The sequence below is a fragment of the Phyllostomus discolor genome, chromosome 10 (assembly GCF_004126475.2).
Source record: "Phyllostomus discolor isolate MPI-MPIP mPhyDis1 chromosome 10, mPhyDis1.pri.v3, whole genome shotgun sequence".
Taxonomy (NCBI): Eukaryota; Metazoa; Chordata; class Mammalia; order Chiroptera; family Phyllostomidae; genus Phyllostomus; species Phyllostomus discolor.
This window is the reverse complement of record NC_040912.2, coordinates 31,858,458-31,885,102: the sequence shown is the minus strand read 5'-3', so window position 1 is coordinate 31,885,102 and position 26,645 is coordinate 31,858,458. Positions and strand designations below refer to the sequence as shown.

The following is a 26,645-nucleotide window of genomic DNA, read 5'->3' as shown; positions in this document are numbered from 1 at the left end:
CAGCCGTAAGGACCAACCATTGATAAAGTTTCACTGTTGAATGCGGCAAACTGTGAAGGCCCTTTAAAGTTCTCAAAGTCTTTGATTTGTTTTTTATTCTTATTAAAACACATAATTCTTGAAGCTAAATTTTGAAAAGTCTGTCCACTGTCACTAATATTTATTGACATACTTATACTGTATTACTCTTCGAGCATGCTGTCTTCATCTAACAGAGAGAGGTCTGTGTAATGTGTAATTGAGTTTGCCTTAGTCTACTGTGCTTTCGCTTGCTGCCTCTCTGCTTAGGTGAGGTCCAGACACCTTAATCTCTCCTTATGTGACTCAAGCTCCCATGCCTTTTTTTTAAATCAAATCTGGTCAGTCTCTTTACTAAACCCCCTTATTTGCAAAGCTTGTTTTATGTATGTATGTATGCATGTATGTACATATGTACGTATGTATGTATTTTTCTTTAGAGAGAGAAGACAGGGAGAAAGACAAGGGAGGGAAATATCAATCAGTGCGTGACATGGAACTGAACCCTCAATCAAAGGACGTGCCCTCACCAGGAATCCAACTGGTGGCCTTTTGCTTTGTAGAACGACACCTAACCAACCGAGCCACACCGGTCAGGGCTTATTTCTCTTTCTTTTTTCAGGCCATTGCCCCTTCCTCAAAGCACTCCCTGATTTTGCTCCCTAACTTAACATTCCATCCATTTTTGCCACTGTGGCATCTGCAGCCTCAGGAAGCTCCTCCTTTGCTAATGCCTCTTCACTCACAATTCAGATCACACAGGTTGTACTTATCCAATGTGCCACCTGCACCCAGCATTGCTCTCAGCAGCTGCAGATGTATCCAGCAGCATTTCCCGTCCCAATAGACAGCGTTTTCTTCCCCAAACACATACTTATTTTTCATACCCTACTTCTTAAAATATAGGTAAGACTCAGTTCTATGTTCATATGAAAATAAATTTATTTGAACATCCCACGAAACATGTTTTCTTTTACAGGATGTATTCTAAAAATGATAGTTGGTGACATGTGTTAGTAGCTGACTGTGTTTCAGTCACATTTTGAAGTCTTGATCATGAGGTTAGGAGGGAGTTAGGATTGGCATGTAGCATGCTGAAATTTCTCCCACGTAAAGTAATGGAGAATTGGCTCTCAGTTAGCACTTAATGCAGAACGTTGGCTTTCCAGATGTGGATTACCAACCAAAAGTGAGCAAGGCTCATGCTAACAGTCACTAAATAAACAGATCCCTCCCACTGTCACGCAGGAGGGTGCTGTGGAACGACAGAGAGCTGCCCAGGGGGAATCAGCCCTCCGGGTAGTCTCCGCCTGCCAGCCAGACCCCTGCAGGTCAGAGCTCTGCCCTTGTGGATTTTGATCTGGAACATTTGAAATCTGACACGTTTTCTCTGCCAGCAAGCCATAATACTCAAGCATGTTTCCACCGGTCTCCCTTCACACAAGCCTCTCATTTTACTGTGACTGGGGCAGCCCTTCAGTCCTCAGGGTCTGAGTTTTGTGATTCTGTCCATTTTAGGGAAGACTATTCCAAACAGGCTCTCTAGGATTGATGAAAACCCCTCAAACCGCTAGCAGAGGTGGTTCAGTCCACTAGACAGATGTTTACATGTATTCATTTATATTCTTTATCGATCACACTCTATTTAATGTGCTCCATGCGGCTCCACCCAGATGGCCAGCCTCTGTTGAAACGTGAGTTGTGCGTTCTTACTGCTCCTCTGCAGCCCACCCAGCCCATCTCCAACCAGATCGTAAGCAGAATTGCAGGTGTGTTTGAAATCTATGTACATCTTATCTTAGGCCTTGCTGTGATGAATCTAGTGCTACCATATGCAAGATACCTTTTATGTTCATCACTTATGGCAGGTTTGAAGGTTTTGGAAACCAAATTCTACAGAAGTGGGAGGGTGTGTGTGTGTGTGTGTATGACTTTCATTCATCTGTTAAACTATGGAACAAAACTCAACAAAGCATTGTCTATGGTAACTGTAGATGCACATGCTGAGTGTCTACAGAGACACGGAGAGGGACTTAGAAGGGACCTTTGTTAAAGCCTTCCACCAACATCAATATGCCTAGTGTTCCTGTTAAGAAAAACAGGAAAAGGAAATAAGAAACAAATCTGTACATCAAGGAAGAAAGCAGTCTCACTCCATGCAGGACGCTTGGGTGTCTGTTTCGGGTGCCCAGCGGTGTGCCTGAGCTTCACTCTATCTGCTGGAATCCGTTTGTAACGAGCAAGAGTGGTTTAAGGACACAGGGCTAGTTCCTCCGAAGTTAGCCTTTCTTAGTGACATACATTCCAATTTTCAAAAGAGATTAACCTTTTGAAAAGAGATTGTTCCCCACTGCTTCCTACAATATAGAAAGATTTCTAAGATATGTAAAAGAAAAAAGGCAAAGTATAAAATATGTCTAAGTGCCCATTAGTGGAAAGAAGAATGTTCTGCTGAACAGATGGGTTTGCCGTGACGCCAGCCAGGGCGCAGAGCTGCTTCCAGATGGAGGCTTCCTGCAGGGTTCAGGACTGTGCGGTGCTGACAGAGTCACTTTTTATCAAATAATCTTATGTACTGTTTATTATTATTATTATCTGTTTGCATATAATGTTTTCATTAAAAATGTTACAGATTAAAGTTAAAGTTCTTGGAGACGAGAGCCCTTGGAAAACAACATATCTCCCCGTCAGCTTTCATATAAACTTTCAGCCGGACAGTAGGCCGAATGCTTGGTGATGCTCACTCGAATGCGGGACTTTCGGTCAGTGTGTTGCTGTCGTTGATTGCTTCAGCTGCCTGAATAGGCGTTTGTGCTTCACATAAGCAGGGCAGATGAGCAATGCTTTATGATGTATGAGTGTCAGAGCTTCTGGAAAGGCCTTGCATTCAAGGAGCTCTGTTAGGAAGGGCCAACCCCACTGTATTCCGAGCTTACCCGTGTTCTGTAAGTAGGCGAATCTGTGCACAAAGATAACAGAGCATTTTGAATGACAGGGCCACCAGGGTGCAGGAGCCAGCCAGATGATTTCTATAACTAAAGACAGTGCTGCTAACCAGCTTCATCCAATTTCAGGACTTGAAACCAAAGTAGATTGTCTTTCCATCAGCCAGAGGTTGTGCTGGCAAACAGTAGACAAATGATTGTGATAACTGTGGTGTTGTTTCCTAAACAAAGGGACAGCGGTATTTCTGAGTGAATTTATGATACAATTCATAATGTTAATGATGAGCAGATATACACTGGGTAAATTTGAAGTCCTCAATACAAAAGAAGCAAGAAGAAAGAGAAAGGAAAGGGAGCCATCCTTGTTCCGAAACCTCAGGAGTGTCGTGATATTGCAGAAAGATTTGGGCCTTGGGGCCAGAGCTCACTGTTGTGTTTCATCATTCTTCATTTACTTAGCTCTTTGTCTTCATAGAGCAAACTTCACTTTCTCAGCCTTGTCTGCATCATTAACACAAGAGTACCTAACCTGTTATGATTATTGTGATGATTGAAGATAATATACAGAGAGACTTTGTAGGAGAGGGCGCCTGCCATATAGTCATCCCCAGTGAGTAAGAATAACTCTGCTGTTCTTACTGACAGAGAGAGAGAGCAGCCCCTGGGCTAAGCGGGCTCCCACTCACATTGTCTGCATCGGCCCCAGTGGGCTGGCTCAGCTCTGTGAATGGACAGCCCCATCCAGCTAGCAGCTTTATGCCATTTCTTCTTTCATGTCTATAGTATTAAGCTTTGATGCTCCTTGTACACCTTATCCAGGGAAAATTACACCAAATAGACCTAGCTTTGATCTATTTTCAATTTTTGACTGAATTATGGACAATAATACTGTATTTTAAAGGATAGCCAGAGGCTCCAGGCTACAAAATTTCAAGCCCCTTTTAGTCCTTTCAGATCTTGAAAGTAGATGATTAACCATTGTCAGCTCTGCATTGACTTGGGCTATTGAACTCCTGGCTCCAATTCACGCCTCCATTCTCCCTTTAATCCTGTATAATTTTTTTTTGTAGTGCCTTAATTTCAGGAGGATATCTATGTATTTGTTTTGTTAAGAAACAAATTATGATCTTTAGTATATTCTATCCTAAAATGTGTAATGGTTACAAAGCTCCCTATAGCCAACAAAGGGACTATTAAAGCATTAATCATATCCTCCTTTACTGCTTAGGGCTGTCTTCCCCATGATGCCATTGTGTGAAATTTCACGTTAATAACTCCTCAGGTGGACTAGAAGTGCAAAGAGCTCTTCCTCATCCTTGATAATGCTGTATAACTTCAAAATTCAGTGGCTTAAGAACAATGATTTCTTCTTGTTCAAATGCCCATGGGTTAGTTGGAATTGGCTGATTCAAACTCAGCTCGTCAACCAGGCTCACTCCACGTATTTTCTTCTTCTTTGGGCTAGCGGGCTAATCAGGGCATGCTTTTCTCTGGCAATTGCAAAGGGCAAGAAGGGTGAATGGAAACAGGTGTTGCCTCCTAAGTTTTGAGTTTATAACTGTGCCTTTCACATCCAGCCTTTGGCCAAACTAGGGCAAGCACCACAGAGGAGCCGCGCAGTTGCATGGAAGAGGGGGCAGTTACGGGAGCAGGTGAGGAGGCAAGATCAGTAAGACAACCAACCACATCTGGCTTTGCCACCAGCCAGGCAGGGACTTCAAACAAGTCTCCAAGCCTCAGCTTCTCGGTGGTTGCATTCATTCATGGCACCCAACAAATAATTTTACCATCTACTGGGTGCCAGGCATTGGTCTAGGTGTTGGGAATACAACAGTGAACAAAATGATGAGAAATCCTCACCCGTGTAGGTTCCATGTTCTAGTCATAGAGACAGAAACTAAATAATGTATATGTTTGTACATGCGTTCATGAGTGTATAACATATCAGAGAGTAAAAAAGTGCAATGAAAAAAATTAAATAGGCTAAGTAATGTAATCCACCTCTCCAAGCCCTGTAGACTGCCATTATTAACAGTTCAGTATTTGTGGTTTGTGGAGTCTGACCACTGGGGTTTGAATCCTGCTGTTCCTTTCACTTGCTTTGTGATCTTGGGCATGTCTGCTATTTTTCCACTGCTGCATTACAGATTCCCACCAAGTTAACTACCGCCTTGGAGAAGCATACATGTATGACCTCATAGTGTGTGGGGGTCAGGAGTCCAGGCCACAGCATAGCTGGGTCTTTTGATCAGGGGTCTCACGAGGCCACAGTCTAGGTGTTGGCTGGACCGCATTTCTTTCTGGAACTCAGGATCTCCTGTTCAACTCATGGTGTAGCTGGCGGAATTTATTTCTTCATGGTTATGGGAATGATGTCCTCATTTTATTACTGTTTGCTCTTGGCCCCTACAGACTTAGGCCAGTGGGAGAATCTTCCTTTAGTCTACCACGTCTGCTAAGATAAAGTCTTACATAACATAATGTAACCATGGCGGGGACTCTCCCATCACTATTGCTATTGACTACTGACTTGAAGCAAGTCACAGCTTCTGCCTGCTTGCAGCAGGGGCGCTTGGACAAGGGCATGGCTCACTGAAGGCCACTTAAAATTCTGTCTGCTACAATGTGGGAATTAACCTTTCTGTGTCTCACTTTCCTTATCAGTAAAATGGGGGTGATAATGATGATATCTACTTCACGAGGTGGTTTTGAGGATTAAAGGTATTAACTGAAGTAACTCAGAGCAATGCCTGCTGCAGAGAAATTCCTATATGTGTTAGCTATTTTGTTATCTGTAAAATGTGAGGATTTTGTTAGATGATTTTTAAGATCCCTTTCAGCTCAAACATTATATGGTTTCATTATAATACACTATATTGCAAAAATGAACAAGGACAAGAAACTGATTTAAAAAGAGAGTGAGAGAAGGCACAATATAGGGACAATTTTAAATTAACCTAAATAGACCTCATTTCAAGGAGGCAAGAGCCATTCCTCCTGTATGTTGCTGACAGAAGAACCTCCCTAAGTACTTCCTGATGTGAAGTTTTGTGGGTTGTCTTGCCAGGGATCTTTTGGGGGACCAGAGACTCTCCAAGCAAGTCGTGCTGTGTAAGAAAGTTTCCTCCTTTGGTCTCCATACTGTCCCTAAAGTAACTGAAGCCTATGGATGTCACACAGACCATTGGATGATGCCAGTGAATTATATAATGTAACAGTTTGAATAGAGGCGCTAGTGCCATGTTTGGGAGGTGAAAGTGTGGTTGACTTTTAACCAAACTTGCTTAAACATGAATAACTGAAGAACTACGGCCCCTAAATGCCGTCTCCCACCCACATGGCCCATGGAGAGAGGACCTTATGGTCACGTCTTCCTGAGGCTGCAGGACAGGTCCAGGCTTGCTGTTATTACTCCTTCCCTGCTAAGGGCCCGTGATGAAAGCTGGTTGTCCCCAGCCAGACAGGAAACAGCTTGGGTGTGGGGGCTGGGGGCTGGGCAGTCTCCCCACTCCCTGTCTCTTTGGATGATCTACTCTGTCTGGAGTAGCAAGGAGCCAAGAGGCAATGTCGGTCATTGTTGTTTGTATAATTCACACCCTGTGTGTTAATGTTCTCCATGTAAAGGCCCATGATTTAGAGCGGCAGCACTACTGACCTTTTGAGCTGGACCTTTAGGGGCTGCCCTGTGCACTACAGGGTGTTTAACAGCAAACCTGGTCTCTCTCCACTAAAGGCAATCCCTGCCCCGCACCGTGACAACCAAAAATGTCTACAGATCTTGCCAAATGTCCCAATACATTTTAGACACTTATTCATTTACACCATTATCCTGTGTTTTAAAGAAATAACTAAAAACGGGCATGGTTTTTAAAAATTCAAACAGTGCAAAATGGTAAAGAGTAAAAATATGTCTCTTGCCCCACTACCCCAGCACCAGGTGTCTCCCTGCAGAGGCAAACCTGTCACCATTATGTAGCCACCAGAGGTCTTGGAGATGGCACCAAAACTGATTTAAATGCAGATCTGGGTATCCAGTCACTGCAAGACACGCAGGCATGTGTATCACGTTTTTATTAGCAATTTTTTCATCCATGTTCAAGATGAAAAGGAAATGACTGGAATGAATCTCCTTTCCTTTCTTTCCATTGTGCTTTTTAGAAAAAGTTTGTCAGCTCTTTCTGGACTGATAGTCCCTCAAGAAGAATCACTTCCTGCGCAGTGAGAAGCTGCGTCCCCTTATCGAACCCCCGGGGCCTCTGGAGCCTCTCACAGTGATCTCATTTAGGGCGGGGGCCATGTGGCAGGAAGGAGGAACTCTTTGGGGCCTCAACATGTGAAGCCCTCCATGGAGACATTTTTCATCTAATGAAACAACGGAATCCTTCAAAAGTACTAACAGCTGGGTTTTTGTGGGGAGTATGGGAACCATGATTTTTATTGATTTCCTCGTCCTGTTGAGGATACTTCCTGCCTCATGAGGTTGTAGTTCTCACAGCACAGCACCTTCTCACACAGTGGAACACGTGTTCTTATCAAGGCGTGCTCACCTGTCAGTATGCACTTGGTGTACCGTTCTCATAGCAAGTGCACTGCTGTTTCTGCTACTTCATAAATCCCTTTTCTGTATTATAGGGACATGAAGTTTAAGTTTGATTTTTGTTGGTCATAGTAATGGTGGTGGTGATCTGCCCATAAAGTTGACTTTCACAGCTTCAGCAAAATACGTATCTTCAACTGTGTATGTATTATATAATTCAGGGAAGATTTTTCAAATTAATGACTCCTACTCTTGGCAAGGTAAAATAAGTACTCTCATGCTACTGATGGGATTATAAATTGGCTTAATGATTATACAGAATAAATTAGGAACATTTTAAACCATTCATATCATTTGGCTCAGAAACTAGCCTTCTCAGAGTTGCTAAATTGTCACAATGACACAAAGACTTCTGACTAGAAAAGTCCAACAATGGGGAACTAGATAGGTAAATTATTTTTATTGTTACTACTACTATTAGCTATCAAAATGACATAGTGAGCATTTTTAAGCATTATCTCATTAACTCTCACAATGTTGTGTAATAGGTGTTATTGTCCCATAGCCATAAAAGAAAAGTGTGTCTTAAAGAAGCTAAGAAAGCCATCAAAAAGATAATGATGACGATGGTGATTCGATTGTGATGGCCACTAACATTCACTGAGTACTACTATGTGTCCTCTGGTACTTAAGTACTATACATATACCACCTTATTTAATCTTCTTATCAGGAGCCTAATGAAGCAGGCACTCTTTGTTATGCCCCCCCTGAAGTCTGTAACCATAAACATTTCTTGTACCCAACCAACCAAGAGTTTCCTCCCCTCCCCTCACTCCAAACTGGCCTGAAATGCACATGATGAATAATTTTCAAGTAACTTGAGAATTGGGGGTCCGTGTCTTGAGGTGTTCTGTTGCCGCACCTGCATCACCACTGGCATCATCTATAATAAGCGAGGTTTCCTTGGTCGGAGGTGGGACGGTCTGTGTGTTTTCAAAGCGTTTATTTCTAGTTTAGTAACGGAACTTTTCATAGCACATATTATTAAGGGAATCAAATTCTGCTTTATATTATGAACACCGCTATAACAAAACTCAGTTGCCTTGTTCTGTACTATAGTACCTGCCACTGTGTTCAGATCTCTTAACTCTAAAGTCAATGACAGAAGAGCCTTAATCAAGGAAGAGCTGGGTTTCTAGCAGCAGATTGTTCAAAAATAGAAAAGCACATTTTCAAGGGCATCTTGGGGAAACCAAGCTTGTCACTTCAAGTAGAAGGTGGTTTAAGGCTTACTCAGTGAATAATTTGGTAGAGGGCAGTAATTTTATGATTTAAGTCTCATTAATTTGCATGCATACAAGCATAGTACAATACGTGGAATGAGAAAGTGCTAAAAATTAGGGTGATTGTTCTTGGACTCAAGTCTGGTACTTTAAGGGGCAGTGCGTGACTCGATCATACGGCTGCTGCTGACAAGGCTGGTAGGAGAAAGACAGGCACAATAGCTCTGTTTGTAAATTATAGTGCAGCCCATAAATGCATCTGCGGAGGACGATCTTGTACAGGCAAGACTTGGAGCTAACTGCCTGTGCACTGTCTCTAACACAACATGAGGAAAATAAGAGGGCAATTAGTGTTTTCCTCCTTTTGGATTTAATTTCACATCTACTAAAAGAATGAGTCCCCAGTACTCTTAGGCAGCGGTGTCATAGGTCAAAGCCCTAATTTTGTATCATTCAAAAATGCCTACCCACACTAATCTCCATTCCTCACTTTGTTGTGCTAGGAGCCTATTTTAATCACAAGAATCTGTAAGACAGAGGTGGCTGAATGTTTTAAAAACTTGGTGAGCTCTTTGAAAGCACTGTCACCCTGTGCCTTTGTAGTGAATGTGATCATTAGATGACGTTGCATCTTGGTTGGACTGGCCCTTCGCTCCTGTTTGTTGACAGGCTGTCTTGTAAGGCTGTCCTTTGTCCCTTGTAACCTGTTGGTGGCAGAACAGGAGAGGGAATGATGAGACACTGCCTTCCTGAGAGATCGGAGGAAGAGCAGCTGCTGACATCTTCAGCTGTGTAGGGAAGCTGCGCTGCATCGATATTGAGATTCCTAACTCGGGGGCAACCTTACTCTCTACTGAAAATAAGAAAGCATCCAGGCAGTGCTCTGCGGGGTGTTGACAGTCCAGAGTGGAAGCCAGTTCTCAAGAACTAAGAAAGCAGGATGGTCTAAGGGCAGTATGATGGGGCCTGGGAAGAGACGCTCGTCGTTGGCCCAACCCCTGATTTGCCTGCCCATCTATAACCTTACACTTTGTCCTTCAATGAGGATACAATTCATGCTCAAAGGCCAACACATGTGTTTAAATTATTTTGATGGTACCGTCCAATAGGAAGGAACCTATCAGTTCTTTGGAGTTCAGAGACCAACCACCTTGTCTCCCCTCCCCACACCAGTCACCACTAGCTGTGCGACCCTTGCCAGTCACTCAGCCTGGTCCAGACATCATTTGTATATCTCTATAGAAATCAGAGATCCCTATTCAGGGTTTATTATTCATTATATCACATCTCATATTCCCATATACTGAAGCCCCTTCCCCTAGCCCCGGTGAATGTTATAAAACTTTCCATCCAAACTCTCAGTGACTCGGGATGAGTGGAGTCATGTGTTCCTCGCCTGGCGCCCCAGGACAGGCTCACACCTTCCCTCCGCGGTGCAGTCAGGCAGGCAGCAGACCCCTCGGCTGCCAACCTCACCCTTTCCTGTTTAACTGTGGAGATAACAGTGCGTAGTGTCTCAGTCTGTACTGGCTGCTCTAACAGAATATAGATCTGGTGGCTTACATAACAAACATCTATGTCTCATAGTTCTGGAGGCCGCAAGTCCACAATCAGGGTGCCAGCATAATCAGCTTCCAGGTGAGGCCCCTTGTCCTGGTTATGTCTTTACAGGACTTGGCTTGTAGGGAGTGCTCAGAGAGGTCCCACATCTCCTTTTTAAAAAGTAAGGACCTTAATCCCGTGATGAGGGCCCACCTTCCTGACTTAGTCCAATTCTAATTTCCCAAGACTCCATCTCCAAATACCATTACATCGGGGGTTAGGGTTTTAACATAATGAGTTTGGGGTTGGGAGCCCACAGATATTCAGTCCATAGAAATAAATGTTTACATAAAACAGTAAGGAGTGGGGAAGATATAGGTATATGTCTACTTTTGCATTAGTCTCTTAGCTGGTTCATATATAACCCACAATGCATAAGTAATAATTTCCGGTTATTGGAAAATAATTGGCTACATATACCATTGATGCAGGAATGCATGAAAATGTGTGAAATATATATATATATATATAATGTGAAATTAACCAGAGAGCTCACAGAAGTCTAAGCTGGTGCTGATGAGGCTAAATGAACAGCACTTTAGCATTTACAGTCAAGAATAACAGCAGCTGAAAGCTCCACCCAACTCGTCATGACTCTGATGAGGAGCCCATAGTCCGGGTTCTCTGGGGAGCTGCCGGTCTCCAGCTCCCTTCACATGCAGGTGGCTGGCGTGAGCAGCCAGAGCTGTCAGGCCCGAGTTGCAGTTGTACTTCCAGAGGCAATCCCTCATTTCCCACTCTGATTTGCTCATTTAAAAGAGAAATACCAAATTTAACATTGGTGCTCTAAATACCATCTCTTGACCCACTCAACTGGTTAGAAATAAGTAGCTCATTTGTCGGTGAGTCTGTGGTATCGCAGGTCAGTTGCCAAGAGAGTGATGCATCCAGGGAGTCTGCTGGGCCTCTGTGGCTGGTGGACCTACCACTTACAGTGAAGGTCTCTTCTCATGAAAGACAGTCCCTTTACCAGGGACTATCTTTTCTGTAGATGTATCCTAGCATCCACAGCAGAGTCCTTATCCATAACAGGCTTGCAGTGTTCTTTTATGAATAAATATATAATACTCACATATGTTGAAATTGTAATTGTATATATCCAAATAGTATGTATGCAGTTGCAAAAGCTATAATAAAATATTGCCAATGTAGCACATATTGTAGAATTCTCTTGACCTAAATTTTTTAACAGCCTTTGTGCTGGTAAACTTACCAGAGGTTTAGTTGCAATTCACACATTCCTGCATACCCTTGTTCAAAGCTCTAAAAATAGCAACATCTTTCTTTAGAGCAGATAATGTATGGATCTCCTTTCTGGGCAGGCCCTGACCTACATACTCCCAGGACAGGCACAGCCCTCTCTCTCTGTCCTGTCCCCCCTCCCCCAACCCAGCTCCACCACTGCGGACACAACGCAGGGGTGGGTCACCCCTTTTCACACTCTCCACTTCTTTCAGGAGCCCTGTTTGCTGCCTCACAGTGCCCCATTCTAAGTGCAAGTAGGTGCTTCTGTGAAAGAAGAGGTAAAAGGCTGTGAAGAGGAGAAAGAAAATTCAGCCCATCCCCGTGCCGGCAGCCTCTGGACCCCACCTTGCTGTTGTGTAGCCCCTACTAACCAAAAAGGCAGGGAAAATGATTCACCTTTTGACCGTCCCTCATCCTTCGCAGGAGAGCTCTTGTCACTTCTCCCAAGTCATAGCTCCCTTTGTGGTCTTGACCCCAGTCTTTTCCCAGCCTCCCCTGGGCTTGGAAGCCTCAGGCCAGCCTGTTTCCTGCTCCAGGCTGGGGTGGCTGCCCCAGGCTAGAGCTTCAGGAGTCCTGGGGACAGGAGCCCTGTCCTGCTCCCCAGTCTTCTCCACTGAAGGAGTCTTGTGATTTCCCTGATGGCTGCATTTTCATCGGAAGTGCTGTAGTACGTGATGGTTTCCCTCTGCAGTGCTCTCTGGTTTGTTATGAATTTACCAGCCTTCTGTGTGTCACCCAGGGGACTAACCACTGTATACAGAATCTTTTCTTTGGAGAAATGTATTGTAAGTCCCAACAGCTCTCAAACTGGTGGAACACGGCCTCATTCTAGGAGTCAATCTTTTATTTATTTTTTTTCATTGTGGAATTTTATGGTGGTAAAGGGATAATGAGATGGCTGAAGAGCTTTCAACTTGTCATTTTTATTTAATGCAGTTTTCCTTCCCGAATCCTGAATCCTGGGTAGAAACTTATAAGCAACACAAATGCCCATCAGTAAGAGAGTAGATGAATAATATTCCATTCATATAGCAGTTACAAAAGAGTTTGGATGAATTTTAGCAACATAAGTTACAAACAATAATCCCAAAAGATGAGTCCTGGCTGATATAGCTCAGTGGATTGAGTACTGTTCTGCAAACCAAAGGGTCGCTGGCTTGATTCCCAGTCAGGGCACGTGCCTGGGTTGTGGGCCAGGTCCCCGCAGTGGGGGAGCACAAGAGGCAAGCACACATCAGTGTTTCTCTCCCTCCCTTCTCCTCTGTCTAATGATAAATAAATAAAATCTTTAAAAAAAGATTAGCCACAGCATTATGTTTTGTATTTAAAATAAAATAAAAATGTTTTATAATGTTTACAAGGACAATAAAATTATATAAGTAGGAAAGAATAATGAATCTGATTCAGGAAGGAACTTGCTGGTGGTTGTTGAAAGCTAAATAACCCAGCTCTTGTCTGCGGTGGTGAGCACATGGGGGCTTATTACATTAATTAAAACAAAATTCTATGCACTAGGTCCACAGAAAAGACAAATAATAAGTACATTCTTTTCTCTTTTGTTTGAGGGAAAAACACTTCTATGACTCTCAGGATTGAATAAGAATGAATAACAAAATTGGTTTTCTTAGTAAATAGCATTATAGGACCATCAGTCCTTGACTTTGAAACCACTCTAAGTGGGTCCAGTAGGTCGGCAGAAGCACAGCTGCGCCAGCTGGGGGGAACGGAGTCCCTTACCTAGGAGGTCGCCTGACTGACTGACCGCTCAGCTCCAGCCTCTCCGTCTCTGCTGGTCCTGCATGTGTAACTTGATTTAGGGATCAACTGAGATGAATTAACAGCCTTATTAATAATGTTGCACCAGCATCTGAGCGATGGGGTGGGAAGGGCACCAGGCATGAATCCAGGTTGTGTTCCGTAGATCAATAGAACAGAAGAGAGAACCCAGAAATAAACCCACACCTATGTGGTCAATTAATCTCTGACAAAGGAGAAAAGAATACACTGTGGAGTAAAGACAGTCTCTTCAATAAATGGTGTTGGGAAAACTGGACAGATACTTGCATAAAGTGAAACTAGACCACTTTTTACCGTGTACCACAGTAAACTCAAAATGTATTAAACTCTGAAATGTAGGACCCAAAACTATAAAACTCCTAGGAGGAAACATAGGCAAGTAAACTCTGACATTGCTCTTAGCAATATTTTTTTCTGACATATCTCCTCAGGCAAGAGAAGCAAAAGAAAAAATAAACAAATGGGATTGCATCAAACTAAAAAGTTTTTGCATAGTGAAGGAAACCATCATAAAAATGAAAAGACTGCCTATTGAATGCAAGAAGATATTTGCCTATGGTATATCTGAAGAGAGATTAATATCTAAAATATATAAAGAACACATACAATTTAGCACCAAAAGATAAACAATTTGATTGAAAATGGGCAGACAACCTGAATAGATACTTCTTGAAAGAGGATGTACAGAGGGCCAATAGACATATGAAAAGATGCTCAATGTCACTCATCCTCAGAGGCATGCAAATTAAAACCACAATGAGGTACTACCTCACACCAGTCAGAATGGGTATCATAAAAAAATCAACAAACAACAAGTGTTGGCAAGGGTGTGGAGAGAAGGGAACCCTAGTGCACTGTGGGTGAGAATGCAGACTGATGCAGCCACTGTGGAGAGCAGTATAGAGGTTCCTTAAAAAATTAAAAATAGCACTACCATATGATCCAGCAATCCCACTTCTGGGTAACCGTCCAAAGAAATCCGAAACACTAATTGCAGCATTATTTGTAATGGCCAAGACATGGAAGCAACCTAAGTGCCCATCAATAGGTGATTGGATAAAGAAGAGGTGATACATAAATACAATGGAATATCACTCAGCCATAAAAATTAAAAAAAAAAGAAAAAGGGAAATCTTACCACTGTGACAGCATGGATAGACCTAGAAGGTACTATGCTAAGTGAAATAAGTCAGTCAGAAAAGGACAAATACCATATTATTTCATTTATATATAGATTCTAAAAAACAAACTTATAAATAGATACTTTCTGCTTTCTATGTATAAATAACCCATTAGAGTATCATTTAGAAATAATATGTTGTAATTTTGCTCTGTAGGGGGCTGAATAGAGAACACCCAAAGATATTCTACCCTTATTCCTAGACCTTATTTTACCTTATTCGGAAAATGGGATTTTTGCAAATGGGATTAAGGATCTGAAATGAGATTTGTCTGTGTTATTCAGGTGGGCCCTACATACAGCTCTTAGCATCCTTATAAGAGAGAGGCAGGAGGAGATTCGATCCAGGAGAGGAGAAGGCAGGGTGAAGACAGGCAGACATCGGGGTGATGTGGCCACAGACCAAGGAGCACTCTTAGCCCCAGGAACCGGAAGTGGCAAGAAACAAGCTCTCCCCGAGGGCCAGGGAGAGCGACCCTGCCGACATCTTGATTGCAGCCCAATGACACTGATTTCCGATTCCAACCTCAGAACTTCTTTGAGAGAATTAAATTTCTGTTCTTTTAAGCCACCAAGTTCGTGGTTGTTTGTTACAGCAGCCACAAGAGATGAAGACATTCCCATTAACATGTTTTTGAAGGTAACAGTTTTCTAAAACACAAAGCTTCATAGTGTTATGAATCAGTTCAATAGCTCTGTCATTTTAAATTTTAATGTGATAAAAAGAAATACAATACTACATTTTTGAGGGAAAAAGTTGCAGTTTTGCAGTTTTGTGTTTCCCCATAATCAACACAATTGTACACAGTCGATAGGAAAACTTTCATTCAAGAAAAAGAAAATAGCGATGGGCTTGGATATGTGTTATGTGTCCCGTATGGCACATATTTGTCATAGGATTTTAACTGGCCTCAAGTTTGCAGCTGAAGTAAGGAGCATCAGTGGATGAACTCAGCGTTTTTTAAATGATCACTATTTATATCCTGCAAGTTTCCAGAAATAATCTGAAGCCCCTTGCAGTAAGAGACACCTGGGGTACAAGACCATTAAAGCAAGGACAGGAGGGCAGGTGCTGGGGGTGAGCTCTGGGTGGTGGACTGCTGAGCCAGCCCTCCGAGCGACCACCTGCAGCAGCTCCTCCTGTGAGCTGCCCATGCTGCTGAACGTGAAATTGCCCACAACTGCTCCTTTCCAAATGCTTATTTTAACAAATGAGGATGAAAGTGGACCCGTGGCCCTAACTTTCTTGTACTGCTTGTGCTTTTTAGGTTAAAAAGTCCAGTTGAATTTTTGGAAACAGTACTTTTCAAACGTCCGTGTGCAAACGCATCACCTGAGGCCCATGTTGAATTCTAGGTTCTGATTCTTCTGGTGGAGAGTAGAGCCTGGTGGGGAGTGGAGCCTGGTGGGGAGTGGAGCCTGGTGGGGAGTGGAGCTCAGTGGGGAGTGGAACCAGGTGGGGAGTGGAGCCCGAGCAGCCTTCTTCGCTGCTGCTGCTTCTGCAGTGGCTGCTGCTGCTGGTTTGGACCACGTTTTGAGTAGCAAGGCTCTAGCGCAGGGGCGTTAAACTCATTTTCACTGGGGGCCACATCAGCCTTGAGGTTGCCTTCAAAAGGCCAGATGTAATTTTAGGACTGTGTAAATGTAACTACTCCTTAACTAGGGGCAAGGAGCTCAGCACTGCCGCCGGGTAGAAACAAGGTGCTGGGCTGGATAAAAAAAGGTGGAGGGCCGCCTGTGCTCTAGTGCCCAGTGCTCCACCCTCCAGGTCCCTGTCCCTGGCTTCATTTTTCTGCATTTGTGCCACTGTCTTGGGCAGTCAATCTAGTTCTGCAGCCTTCACTTTGCGACATCACCCCTTTGCCTCTGCAGCCTCCACCCTCTGGCTCCTTGGCCACGTGAACCTTTCTGCTGTTGTCACGGCTCCCACAGCCCACACTTAGGGACTGATGGGCTGAAACCATGATAGCACTGATCAATGGAAAGGAAGAGAAGCTGTTGAGATGAGTGACATTGATGAGGGAGTTAGGGTTTAGGGAAACAGGGAATAGAACAGTAGGAGAAAAAAGAGGGAACAAATGAAAATTTAGTTGAAGGAAAACATTTTAAATCAGCTGCAGAATTTTCCAGTTAAGAGCTTTTTCTAATTTCTCTAATAGTCAACTGTTTATTTTGCTCATTCATCTACTGAAAATCTTTTGTGGGCCCCTGGATCCAGGTCAAAGGCTTTAAAAAAAATCTATAAACCACCCAACTAAACTGAGGCCGTCTAAGAGACTTCTAGGTACACTGGGCTACTCAGTGGTCCCAACCTTATCTGACTTTAGAATCACTGGGGATGTTTAGAAAATTCCACATTTGTTGGCCGCAACTCGGCCAGTTAAATGGCAATCTTTGGGATGTGTCCTAGTCTTTTGTATCTGCTTTTTTTTTTAATACTTCCCAGATGGTTCTCATGGTCACCCAAGTACCACTAAGCCCGACCTTTACTTTCTGGCATGTGAATTGAATTCACTTAAAATAAAACTCTAAGAGCTATCCTTTACTTCCTTGGATTACTTCTCCTCTAGACCTTTGCCATGTTGAAAACTCCGCATAATATTTTGGAAGCACCATCTTCTTTAATCCAGCACCTTCCCTGGAACAGCCGATTAAACCTTCAAGAAGATTTCTGAAGCCACTGCAGCTTTTCATTTTCTCAGTCCAGTAGCTCCCCCTCCTGGCTTTTCCTAGGTAAAGCTCCCTGCTCTGTAGAATCTCACTACAGGTTCGACTGCTCTGTGAAACACAACCCCAAATCAGCATTTTAAAGCAGCTTTTCTCATCCTGCATCCGCCTGTACACTGTTGGCTGTTGACCAAAATGAACAATTCGAAGTCTAGCCCCTTGTCTCGTGGCACTTTAGTTGAAGCCTAAGGGAATGATAAGGGAGAGGAGCTATACGTGTGTGTACATGTGTGCACACACCACGTAGGTGCATATATTTTGTTTATCTTGCTACTAGAAAATATTTTGGTAATTTCCATTGATTGTGCTGGTTCTCTGCAAAATAATGGACATTGATACCTACTTTGCATAGAAAATGGGGAAGGAAAGCTTTCATTCGTACCTTCTCTACCCTTCTTCACTTAGTCACACCCTTTTCCTCTTCCATTCACTTCTCCCTAGGGACCCTCATTAGGACAGATGAAAACAAAGGTAGCTGTAAATGCATGACCCCCTCCCATTGTCCAGACTGTTTGCTGCAGCATTACATCAGAATGTGACTGCCCAGGACCCTTGTGTCCGTGGAGGCAGAATTTGATTCTTACTATATCTGAACACAAACTGTGGTGCAGTCCAACCCTCAGTGCCAATTAGACCTTGTAGGGCTGTCTGTTCCCTCTTGTACAGCTCTTGTCATTAGCGTGCCCTTCTTTGCTGTGTACTGATATTTCACCCCATTGCCCTTGTTTCCCATCTGACTCAGCACAGCAGGAGTCAGCCCCACACGGACTCTGCAGCACTGGGTTTATTCAAGGTGATGTCCCAGTCTCATCGAGAGTAAGCATTTCCAGTCCACCTCACAGCACATGGGTCCACCATTCCCTGACTTTTCTGGGTGCATCCTGTAGAAGACTGCCATGTTTATTTTTGCCCATTTTTATATGATATGATTCAGTGATTACATCTGTATTTGCTGTTTGTTGCTGCATAGCCATATTACTGCAAACTTAACAATAGCACATGTTTATCAGCTCTCAATTTCTGTGGGCCAAGAGACCCACACTTAGGCCTCACTTAGCTGGGGGGTCTGCTTTAGGGTCCTCCATGGCAGCAATAACAGTGTCAGTTGGGCCTGCAATCTTATGTGAGGGCAGCTGGGGAAAGGTCCACTTCCAGGCTCCTGTGGTCATTGGCAACCTTCATTCACTTTCTCATAGGTTGTTGGGTGGAGGGCCTCAGGTTCTTGCTGGCTGTTGGCTGAGACCACCTTCGTTTTCTTGTCTTGTGTCCTTCCTGCATGAAAACTTGCTTACTTAAACCAGCAAGGGGGAGTCTCCCAGCAAAATGGGAGTTAGCATCTTATACAATATAATCACAGAAGTGACATCTTGTGACATTTGTCATATTGTGTTGACTAGTCCCTAGTACTATTGACACTCAAGAGAAAGAGTATGAACACCAGCAGGTGGGGACAACAGGCCACCTTAAAGTCAGTCCACCCCAGTCTCATTTGATATCCACTGGGAGGTCGCATGGAATTTGCATCAGCTGAAAATCATGAGTCTTTTTCTACACAAATGGTTGCCAGCCAGGTCTTCCCATCTTGAATAGCTAATGAATAGAACCTACTATAAGTAGTGGACTTTATGTTTATTGGTATTAGGTTTCCCTGTGTTAGGTTCAGGCACTTGTTCCTTCCTGATTAAATATTTTGTGTTAATCCTGACTCAGCCATCAGAATAGTATGCAGTCCTTTTATTTTGTGTCATCGGAGAATTAAGACATTTTTCTATGTCTGTGTTTAAGTCGCTGAAGAGGTATGTATGGATATGTCTGTGTGTGTGCACGTGCCTGCTGGAGGGAGAGAGAGAATGAAAGGGCCTAGTTTCTAACACCCACTCCCTCTCTGTAGCATCTGGTCAGTGGCTGTGCGTCATTTAATACCATCCGAGCCCTGTCTCTCCACCGCGTCCTCCCGGGAGCGTACTGGGCATCTCTCAAGGGCGTAGTCTTTCTAGTCAAACCAACCTGGTTTGGAACGCCAGCTCCACGTGACAATTATTTTTCTAGATAAAGAGCACACAGCAGGATAAGAGTTAGGAAGTTCTGTTTTCTCTCTGGCTCATCTTTGAACTTGACACCATCTCTTCCAGATTGGAGTGAGTGATGGCCAAGTCGAGTTGTGCTGAGCCTCTGCACAGGTTTCATTTACAACTTCTCACCGAGGAACCAGGAAAAAATTTCCAGAACCTAAAGTAGTACAGCAAATCATTATTTTAGAGATATATGGTATATGTCGTCTTTCAGAGACTCTGTTTAAAAACTATAAAAGCTATTTGGATGTTCTCCATTTCCTTAGATTCATCACTAAGTCAGTTTGGAATCACCAGCACTCCTGTAGAGTGCCCGTCTCATCAAACGGAGAACTAAAGAGGGAACCCAGTATGTTCCACTTCGCCAGGACATACTTGGATGACCCAGTTTTCTCTGCGTTTGATTGGTCAGAATCCATCTGCTACATATTCTCTGAATCCCTTGGTCCAGGAAGAACTGTCAGCATCCCGTGGTCCACTTACACTCCGGGCTTTACCCAGGGAAAACCCATGGACTCCCTTTAGCAGCCCCAGGGCCTGGGCCAAAGCGAAAGCTAGCAAATGTGAGGATTAGTGGAGTGGTTAATAATTTAGAATGGTAAACCCAGCAATCCCACTTCTGGGAATATATCCAAAGGAACCCAAAACACTAATTCGAAACAACATAAGCACCCCTATGTTCATTGCAGCATTATTTACAATTGCCAAGATGTGGAATCAGCCCAAGTGTCCATCAGTAGATGAGTGGATAAAACAACTATGGGACATTTACACAAGGGAATACTACTCAGCCATAAAAATGATGCAAATTTTACCCTTTGTGATAGCATGGATGGACCTAGAGAACATTATGCTAAGTGAGATAAGCAAGTCAGAGAAAGACAAATACTATGTGATTTCACTCAGATGGAACAAAATAAACTAACAAGGAAAATGTGGACAGACTCATAGATGGAGAGCAGGATGACAGATGTTGGGGCAGGGGGTTACGGGTGGAGGGATCAAGGAAAAAGGACTTGTGGATGTGGACCACAGTGTGGTGATTGCTGGGGGGAGGGGAAGATAATGGGACTAACTGGTAATGGAAAAAACACAATAAAGATTTAGAAAATTTAGAAGGGTAAATAAATGTTTCTGACAAACAGTAGTTCTTGGACTCTGAACTCTAGAATTTGTAAAGTAAATGTTTTAGCAGAGGCCCTTTTTTCTTAGCCTCTTCCTCTGCCCCTCACAGAGGCCGTCATGACTGGTGAGATTCAAGCCGTACCTGTCGGCCCGTAGATAAGTCTGGGAGTGTAAATTTGAGGGCATTAGATCCTAGTTCTTCGGGGCCAGGCAGTGCAGACCCTTACTGACAAGGTGAGAGCCCCTCTTGTTTTTCTTAACAGATACTAGAAGTCCAGGAATTCACAGTGACAGGCTTCTGGGAGCTGTATATATGTGACTATGGGGAAGACCATTTTGTTGCTGTAATTTGACACTTGCTTTCCACTACTATGTATGCTAGAAACCTCCACATGTTTTTCTGGATCTTAAATCCCCTCCTCAGATCCATGTCTGTACTTCTGACTGCCCTTTACGTATCCCTACCTTGACCTGCAGGCATTTCTGACACTAACAGGCCCAGAACTAAACTCATTGCCCCCAGGCCTCAAACTCACTTTACAGCCTGCATTCTTGATTTCAGCTGATAGCTTTTTGTTCCCTACAGAATGGCTCTGAAGTGGTAAGAGATTCATTTTACATCATGACTCACAATGTGCACTCACATACTCACGTGCAACCTGAACAGAAGTCTCATAAAGCACTGCGTCTCTTCCCCATGTGTGTGGCCCGCTGACATTTTCTCTTTACTTCCTCTTTTGAAAAATGCTGATGTTACACTGAATGATATTTACAATCCCCAGTGGGTCGTGGGATCTGTAATTTGGGAAAATCTGAAACAGAATATAGTTTCTTTGGAGTTGATTCTGGCCCTAGTCTCCCATCCTATAACCTAGTCTATAGCTGAGTCACACCAAACTTCACACTGTTGCCCAGAAACATCATTCATTCATTCATTCAGTCAGTCAGTCAGTCAGTCAGTCAGTCAACATTTACTGAGTGTGTGGCACATGGCAGGTGCTAGGGATCCAAGGACAAACATCATGGTCTCCACCCTGCAGTTCACAGTCTAGTGAGAAGATAGACAAGTGACCTAACAATTACAAGGCAGTGGGTAGGTCTTATAAAAGTCTGTAAAGAGCCCTCAGAGATTACAAAGATCACCACCTGTAACTTGGACCAGAGAATCCAGAAAGTCTTTCAGGAAAAGGGAACCATGACCTGAAGTGAGAATCAGAGCTAGGAGTTACCCCGACCAGTTAGGGGGCATGAGCAGCATGGGTATTTGGAGAAAGTATTTTGACATAAGCCTTTCCTTTTAACCAGAATACTATCCTGTCACTCCCAGCCTTTCTTCAGCTGGCCAACCATTAGTCGGGGTTCCTTCTCCCACCACACAAACAGTCTCTGCAGTGTAGTTTTCCTCCCCACCCTCAGACTCCAGCACTCCCTGCCTTGCACACTCCCCTCCCTCTCCCTCTGAGAGAACACTTACTGTACTTACTGAAGACAGTTCATCACTGCCCCGGTCATCTGCCCCAGCAGAGCAGGAGCACCTCCAGGCAGAGCCCCAGGGCCCTCCCTCTGTCTTCTGTGAACACAGAAAATGTCAGCCTAGTGAAGAGATGTACCAATAAATGAACAGGGAGATGTATAAGCCACAGCACAGGTTTAAGGTGAAGTGCTTAGATGAATATGTAGAAGAGTTCTGAGTATATCAAAGCATGCTGTTCTAATCTTAAACCAGGCATGCTCTGGCCAGTTGGCTCAGTTTGTTGGAGTCAGTTCTGTACACCAGAAGACTGTGGGTTCCATTCTTGATCAGGCTGTGGGTTAGATCTCCAGTCAGGGCATGTATGAGAGGCAGCCTGTCAGTGTTTCTCTCTCACAGTGACATTTCTCTCTCTCTCTCTTTCTCTAAAAACAATAAAAGCATATCCTCAGGTGAGGATTTACAAAAAAAGATTAAACAGGGCCTGGGATGCTTATTTACAGATGTGGTAACTACAATTTAGATGTTGATGGCACACTGGATGCAATTGTTTTCATTGTTTTATTTGCAAAAGACTGTTTTTCGCTTTTAGAGAATACTTCTTTTCTTTCTAACTTAAAAGCATCATGGTTGTGGAATTTCTTAGTTGATTAATATAAATGAAATTCTGACATCAGAGACAACACACGCCCACTCTCTCTATTGCTCAAGTACCCTGTCGTCTCTAATCATGTGTTTTACCCAAACTGTCTTTCCCAAAATGGCTTTTATAAGAAGCAGAATTGACTTTTAATTCTTCTTTTCTTTTGCCCACTAGCTGTCCAGCTTGGATTTCCTGTGCCAATGGCCCAGGAGATATAAGCAGGAGGAGAATTTGAGGTCTGGAACCTCATCAGTCAGTGCTATAATAACTCATAAAAAAGTCATATACTTCTTCTTTGCAAATAAATTTTATGAGATGGCCATGATGTTTGATAATCACTTTGAAACAGAACCCTGGATCTGGATGAGGGTAATGCCTATAAAAAGTTTTTCAAACACAAACATTGTAGAAACATACAGTCAGGGTAACAATGTGCCTTTATTAGCAGGGAGAGAAGGAGATTCAGCTTCTGGCTGGGCTTTTTGTTGTTCATGAAACTTTTGGAGTGTGTGTTTCATATTGATGGGTTAGTTGTGATCAAGTCATGATTCTGAGCTGAAAGTTCACCTCGTTAGTTGCTAACGTTTAATACCATTGAACTCCTTTGCCCTGCATCAGAACTCACTCAGTGTGAGCTCCATGCAGAGCTTCCCTGATGAGCTGTGTGCACTGTCTGCGCACCTAGTTGTCTCCCCGTCTTGAAACGGTGGTCGGAGTTAGTGAACAGAAATGGGGGAAGGCCTTTTCCTGAGACACTGTTGTCACACTTGTTCTTGTCAGACCCAGTGTCCGTGTCTCTTTCCCTGTCTTACAACTCTTCTGGCCCTCTCGCCAGTTTTCCTTCCCACTCCCACCAGCCATCCGGAGTGTGACCCAGTTTATGTAGATCTGCCTATTAATGTTCATGTTAATTAGTGCTTACAAAATTAACCAACCACAATTTTAAAGAAAAACTCAGATTCAGTGTTTCCGTGAGGAACATAATGTATGTGTTTCACCCTGACTCACCAGATGGGAAGCAGTGAGGGACACGCTCACTGTGTGTGTGCCCTCCTTTACGCAACACCTCGTCCCCTCAGAAAAGAAATGCACCAATGATCAGAGCTCTCTGTTTCCATATCGCCTAGAAGTGCCTGCTAACCCTCAGAGGTGAAGCAGATATGCCTCATTTCCTCCCATGAAACCTGCCATTCCTCCTGTTTTGCCAGCTCCTGGCTTTATCTCTTGCCCTCTCTAGCCTCCGACTGTTTGTCCTGGTTCATGGTTGAAGTCAGAGCATGTGGCACTCACTGCCTCCCCTGACCAGGACCAGGAGTCACTACAGAAAAAGTAGGCGGACGAGGTTCTCCCACAGGGCCAGCACCTCCTTCACCTGACCCCATTTTCTGTGGGCGCTTTGAGTAACATCTAATAGGGACGCGGTGCTTGCTGCATGCCAGGTGGTGTTCTCACCTCCAGTTTACAGAAGAGGAGGCTGAAGCTCAGGGCAGTTGTTTCTTGCCCACGGTCCCGTAACTAGTAAGTAAGAAGAGGTGCAAGACAGACTCCAGGGTCTGGGCTCTGAACCGTTCGACCCCACCGTTCTCTCTCAGTGACTTGCCGTGGTCACTGAGTGTAATAGTCACAGATGGTGGAGTTGGAAATTCAAACGGAGTGTGCCCAGTGCCGTGTAAGCTGGGATTGCCCTTTCATTCCTGTAACCAGGTCAAGCACTGTGGTGAGAGAAAAGCACACAGGGAAAGAAGGTAGAAGTGTGGGGGGAAAGAATGGAAAAAGTCTAGAGAAAACAGTATTGGGACAAGGAACCTGTAAATCACATGATTAAAGATGGTAACTGTAATGAGCACGTGGCAGTAGAGACTGGGAGCCTCCCAAGCTGGCTGTCCTGTTTCTTTGACACTTAACGATGCTCAGACGGAGGGTGTGGGGTAAGAAATGACAGAATCCTTAGAACCATTCACTGACAAGACATCTGATACGAGCATGAAGGACAAAAGCTCCTGAAAGAATCATGAGGGACAGGGACATACCTTATTCAGTTCCATGAAGATGACCTTATTGTTTGAGTCCCAAATCTACTTATGAAGTTTGGAGTTGATAAAATGCAGCCGATTTAACTTGTCTTACCTCATTCGGCTATACTTGTTAAAACACAGACATTCGTCTTGGGTGGCTCTTTAGCCGGGTTTGTTTTTTTACTGAAATAAAATTCCTGGCACACGATAATGGAAAAAAAAATTCAGAGTTTCATCATATGCAGTGTGCTGTTTTCTACACTGGAGAATTTTGAGTGCTTTGGAAATAATAAGTCTGTTTCCACAATTTCCTGCTCTTCACTAGGTTCTTGGAACACCAAATGAGGACACCTGGCCTGGAGTTCATTCTTTACCACATTTTAAGCCAGGTATGTTTCATTAATTATAAATGACTGTGTGCTTCCTATATGCAAAGGCTGAAGATACAAATGCTAACCCTCAAGCTAATATATTACCTTGAAGAATTCTAGTTACTTGTGCCATTGTGTATCCCACCTGTTAGTGGATGTGTCCTTTTATTTTCACATTTTATTTGCCTGTAAAGATACAATAAATGACGTCACTCACGATGAGAGATTCTCATTCTGAGGATAGTACTGCATTTCATTTGATGGGCTACTTGTGAAGTAAGCATTCATGCTATCATCAGCTAGACTAGTATCCACATCTATGGAAACAAAATTTAAATTGGGGTACAACGATGTGTGAATTCTTGTTCTAATACTAGGAAAAGTATTAAATAGCAACAAAGGAAAATGTCACATTTTAATTTCCTTTTTAAAAACTAGAAATTTATGGTCAGTTAATTTGACTTTAAACATGTGAAATGTTCCAAATGTCCTATTGTACAGTATTCTGTGTTTTTTTTAATGTAAAATATGTAAACACCCAAACCAGAAAATCGGAAAAATGCAGAATTTATAAAAATAAGCTGTCACTTTTTTTCTCACCAGTAGGTGGCAGTCAAGAAACTTTCAGTTTTAATAATTACACTAACCAGAAGAATCTCAAACTTGGTCTATTTAACTTTTAGAGGAGGGATGAAAGGTTTGGAATTGGAAATTTAATAAAAATCAGTGGAATGAATTATTGTAAAATGATTCTCTTGGTTTTTTAAAAAAATTCTTGGTTACAAAACGTGCATTATAAAATGCAGACCCACCATAAAATTACTGAAAGGGATTTTATGGGAGATCTAATAGTTCATTATTTTATGAGGGAAAAGAGCTATGAATAATTTCTGTTGTGAGAGCCAAGTATATTCTTTCTCTCCTCTTCCCCTCTTTTGGGGGACCATCAGGAATAAATTATCAACCCTAAAGAATGACTGAGTTAGGAAACTATTTTTAGTCTTAATATTTTTCTTCTGCAAGTGTAGTGTACTGAGAATTCTTTTATCTTCTTCAGTGGCCCAAGGACTCTTTGTACTTTTACTGAAATTTTTAAATAACTTCTATGTTCTGAAAGACTGTAGTGACTTAACAATTTAGATGGATTTTTTCCCTTCTTTTTTTCTAACCAACCAAGAATCACCCTCTAACTGCTCCAGTTGTCTCTCAGGAGTCTAAGTGAGAACAAAGCTCTTTATAAATGTTCTAAATGTGGCTCTTAAAGAAGGTTAGCTACCACATGTTAGTATCTAAAATATTAAGCCCTGAAGAAATGAAGCAAGGAGCCCTGGCCAGATAGGCTAGTTGGCTAGAGCGTTGTCCTGATATGTCAAGGTTGTGGGTTCGATCCCCAGTCAGGGCACAAACAAGAAGCAACCAATGAATGCATAAATAAGTGGAACAACAAATCAGTGTTTCTCTCTCCCTCTCTTCCTCTTTTTCCCACCTCTTCTCTCTTTCTGTCACTCTCTTTCCCTCTTTCTTTCTAAAATCAATAAATAAAAAATTGAAAAAGGTAATAAAACAGAGGAGAGTATGAAAAAAAATTAAATGAGTAAAGATGGCTGCAGAAA

At 43.1% G+C, this 26,645-nt stretch overlaps 1 protein-coding gene across 2 annotated transcripts in view; it reads left to right on the top strand.

The window, feature by feature from the left end:
• CDK14 (cyclin dependent kinase 14) overlaps positions 1 to 26,645 on the top strand; it is a 546,733-nt gene that overhangs the window by 374,194 nt on the left and 145,894 nt on the right. For both annotated transcript variants that reach the window (XM_028525494.2, XM_028525496.2), the window contains one exon: positions 24,987 to 25,050. In XM_028525494.2, the coding sequence (XP_028381295.1) occupies positions 24,987 to 25,050 (64 nt within the window). The remainder of the gene's footprint in view (positions 1 to 24,986; positions 25,051 to 26,645) is intronic.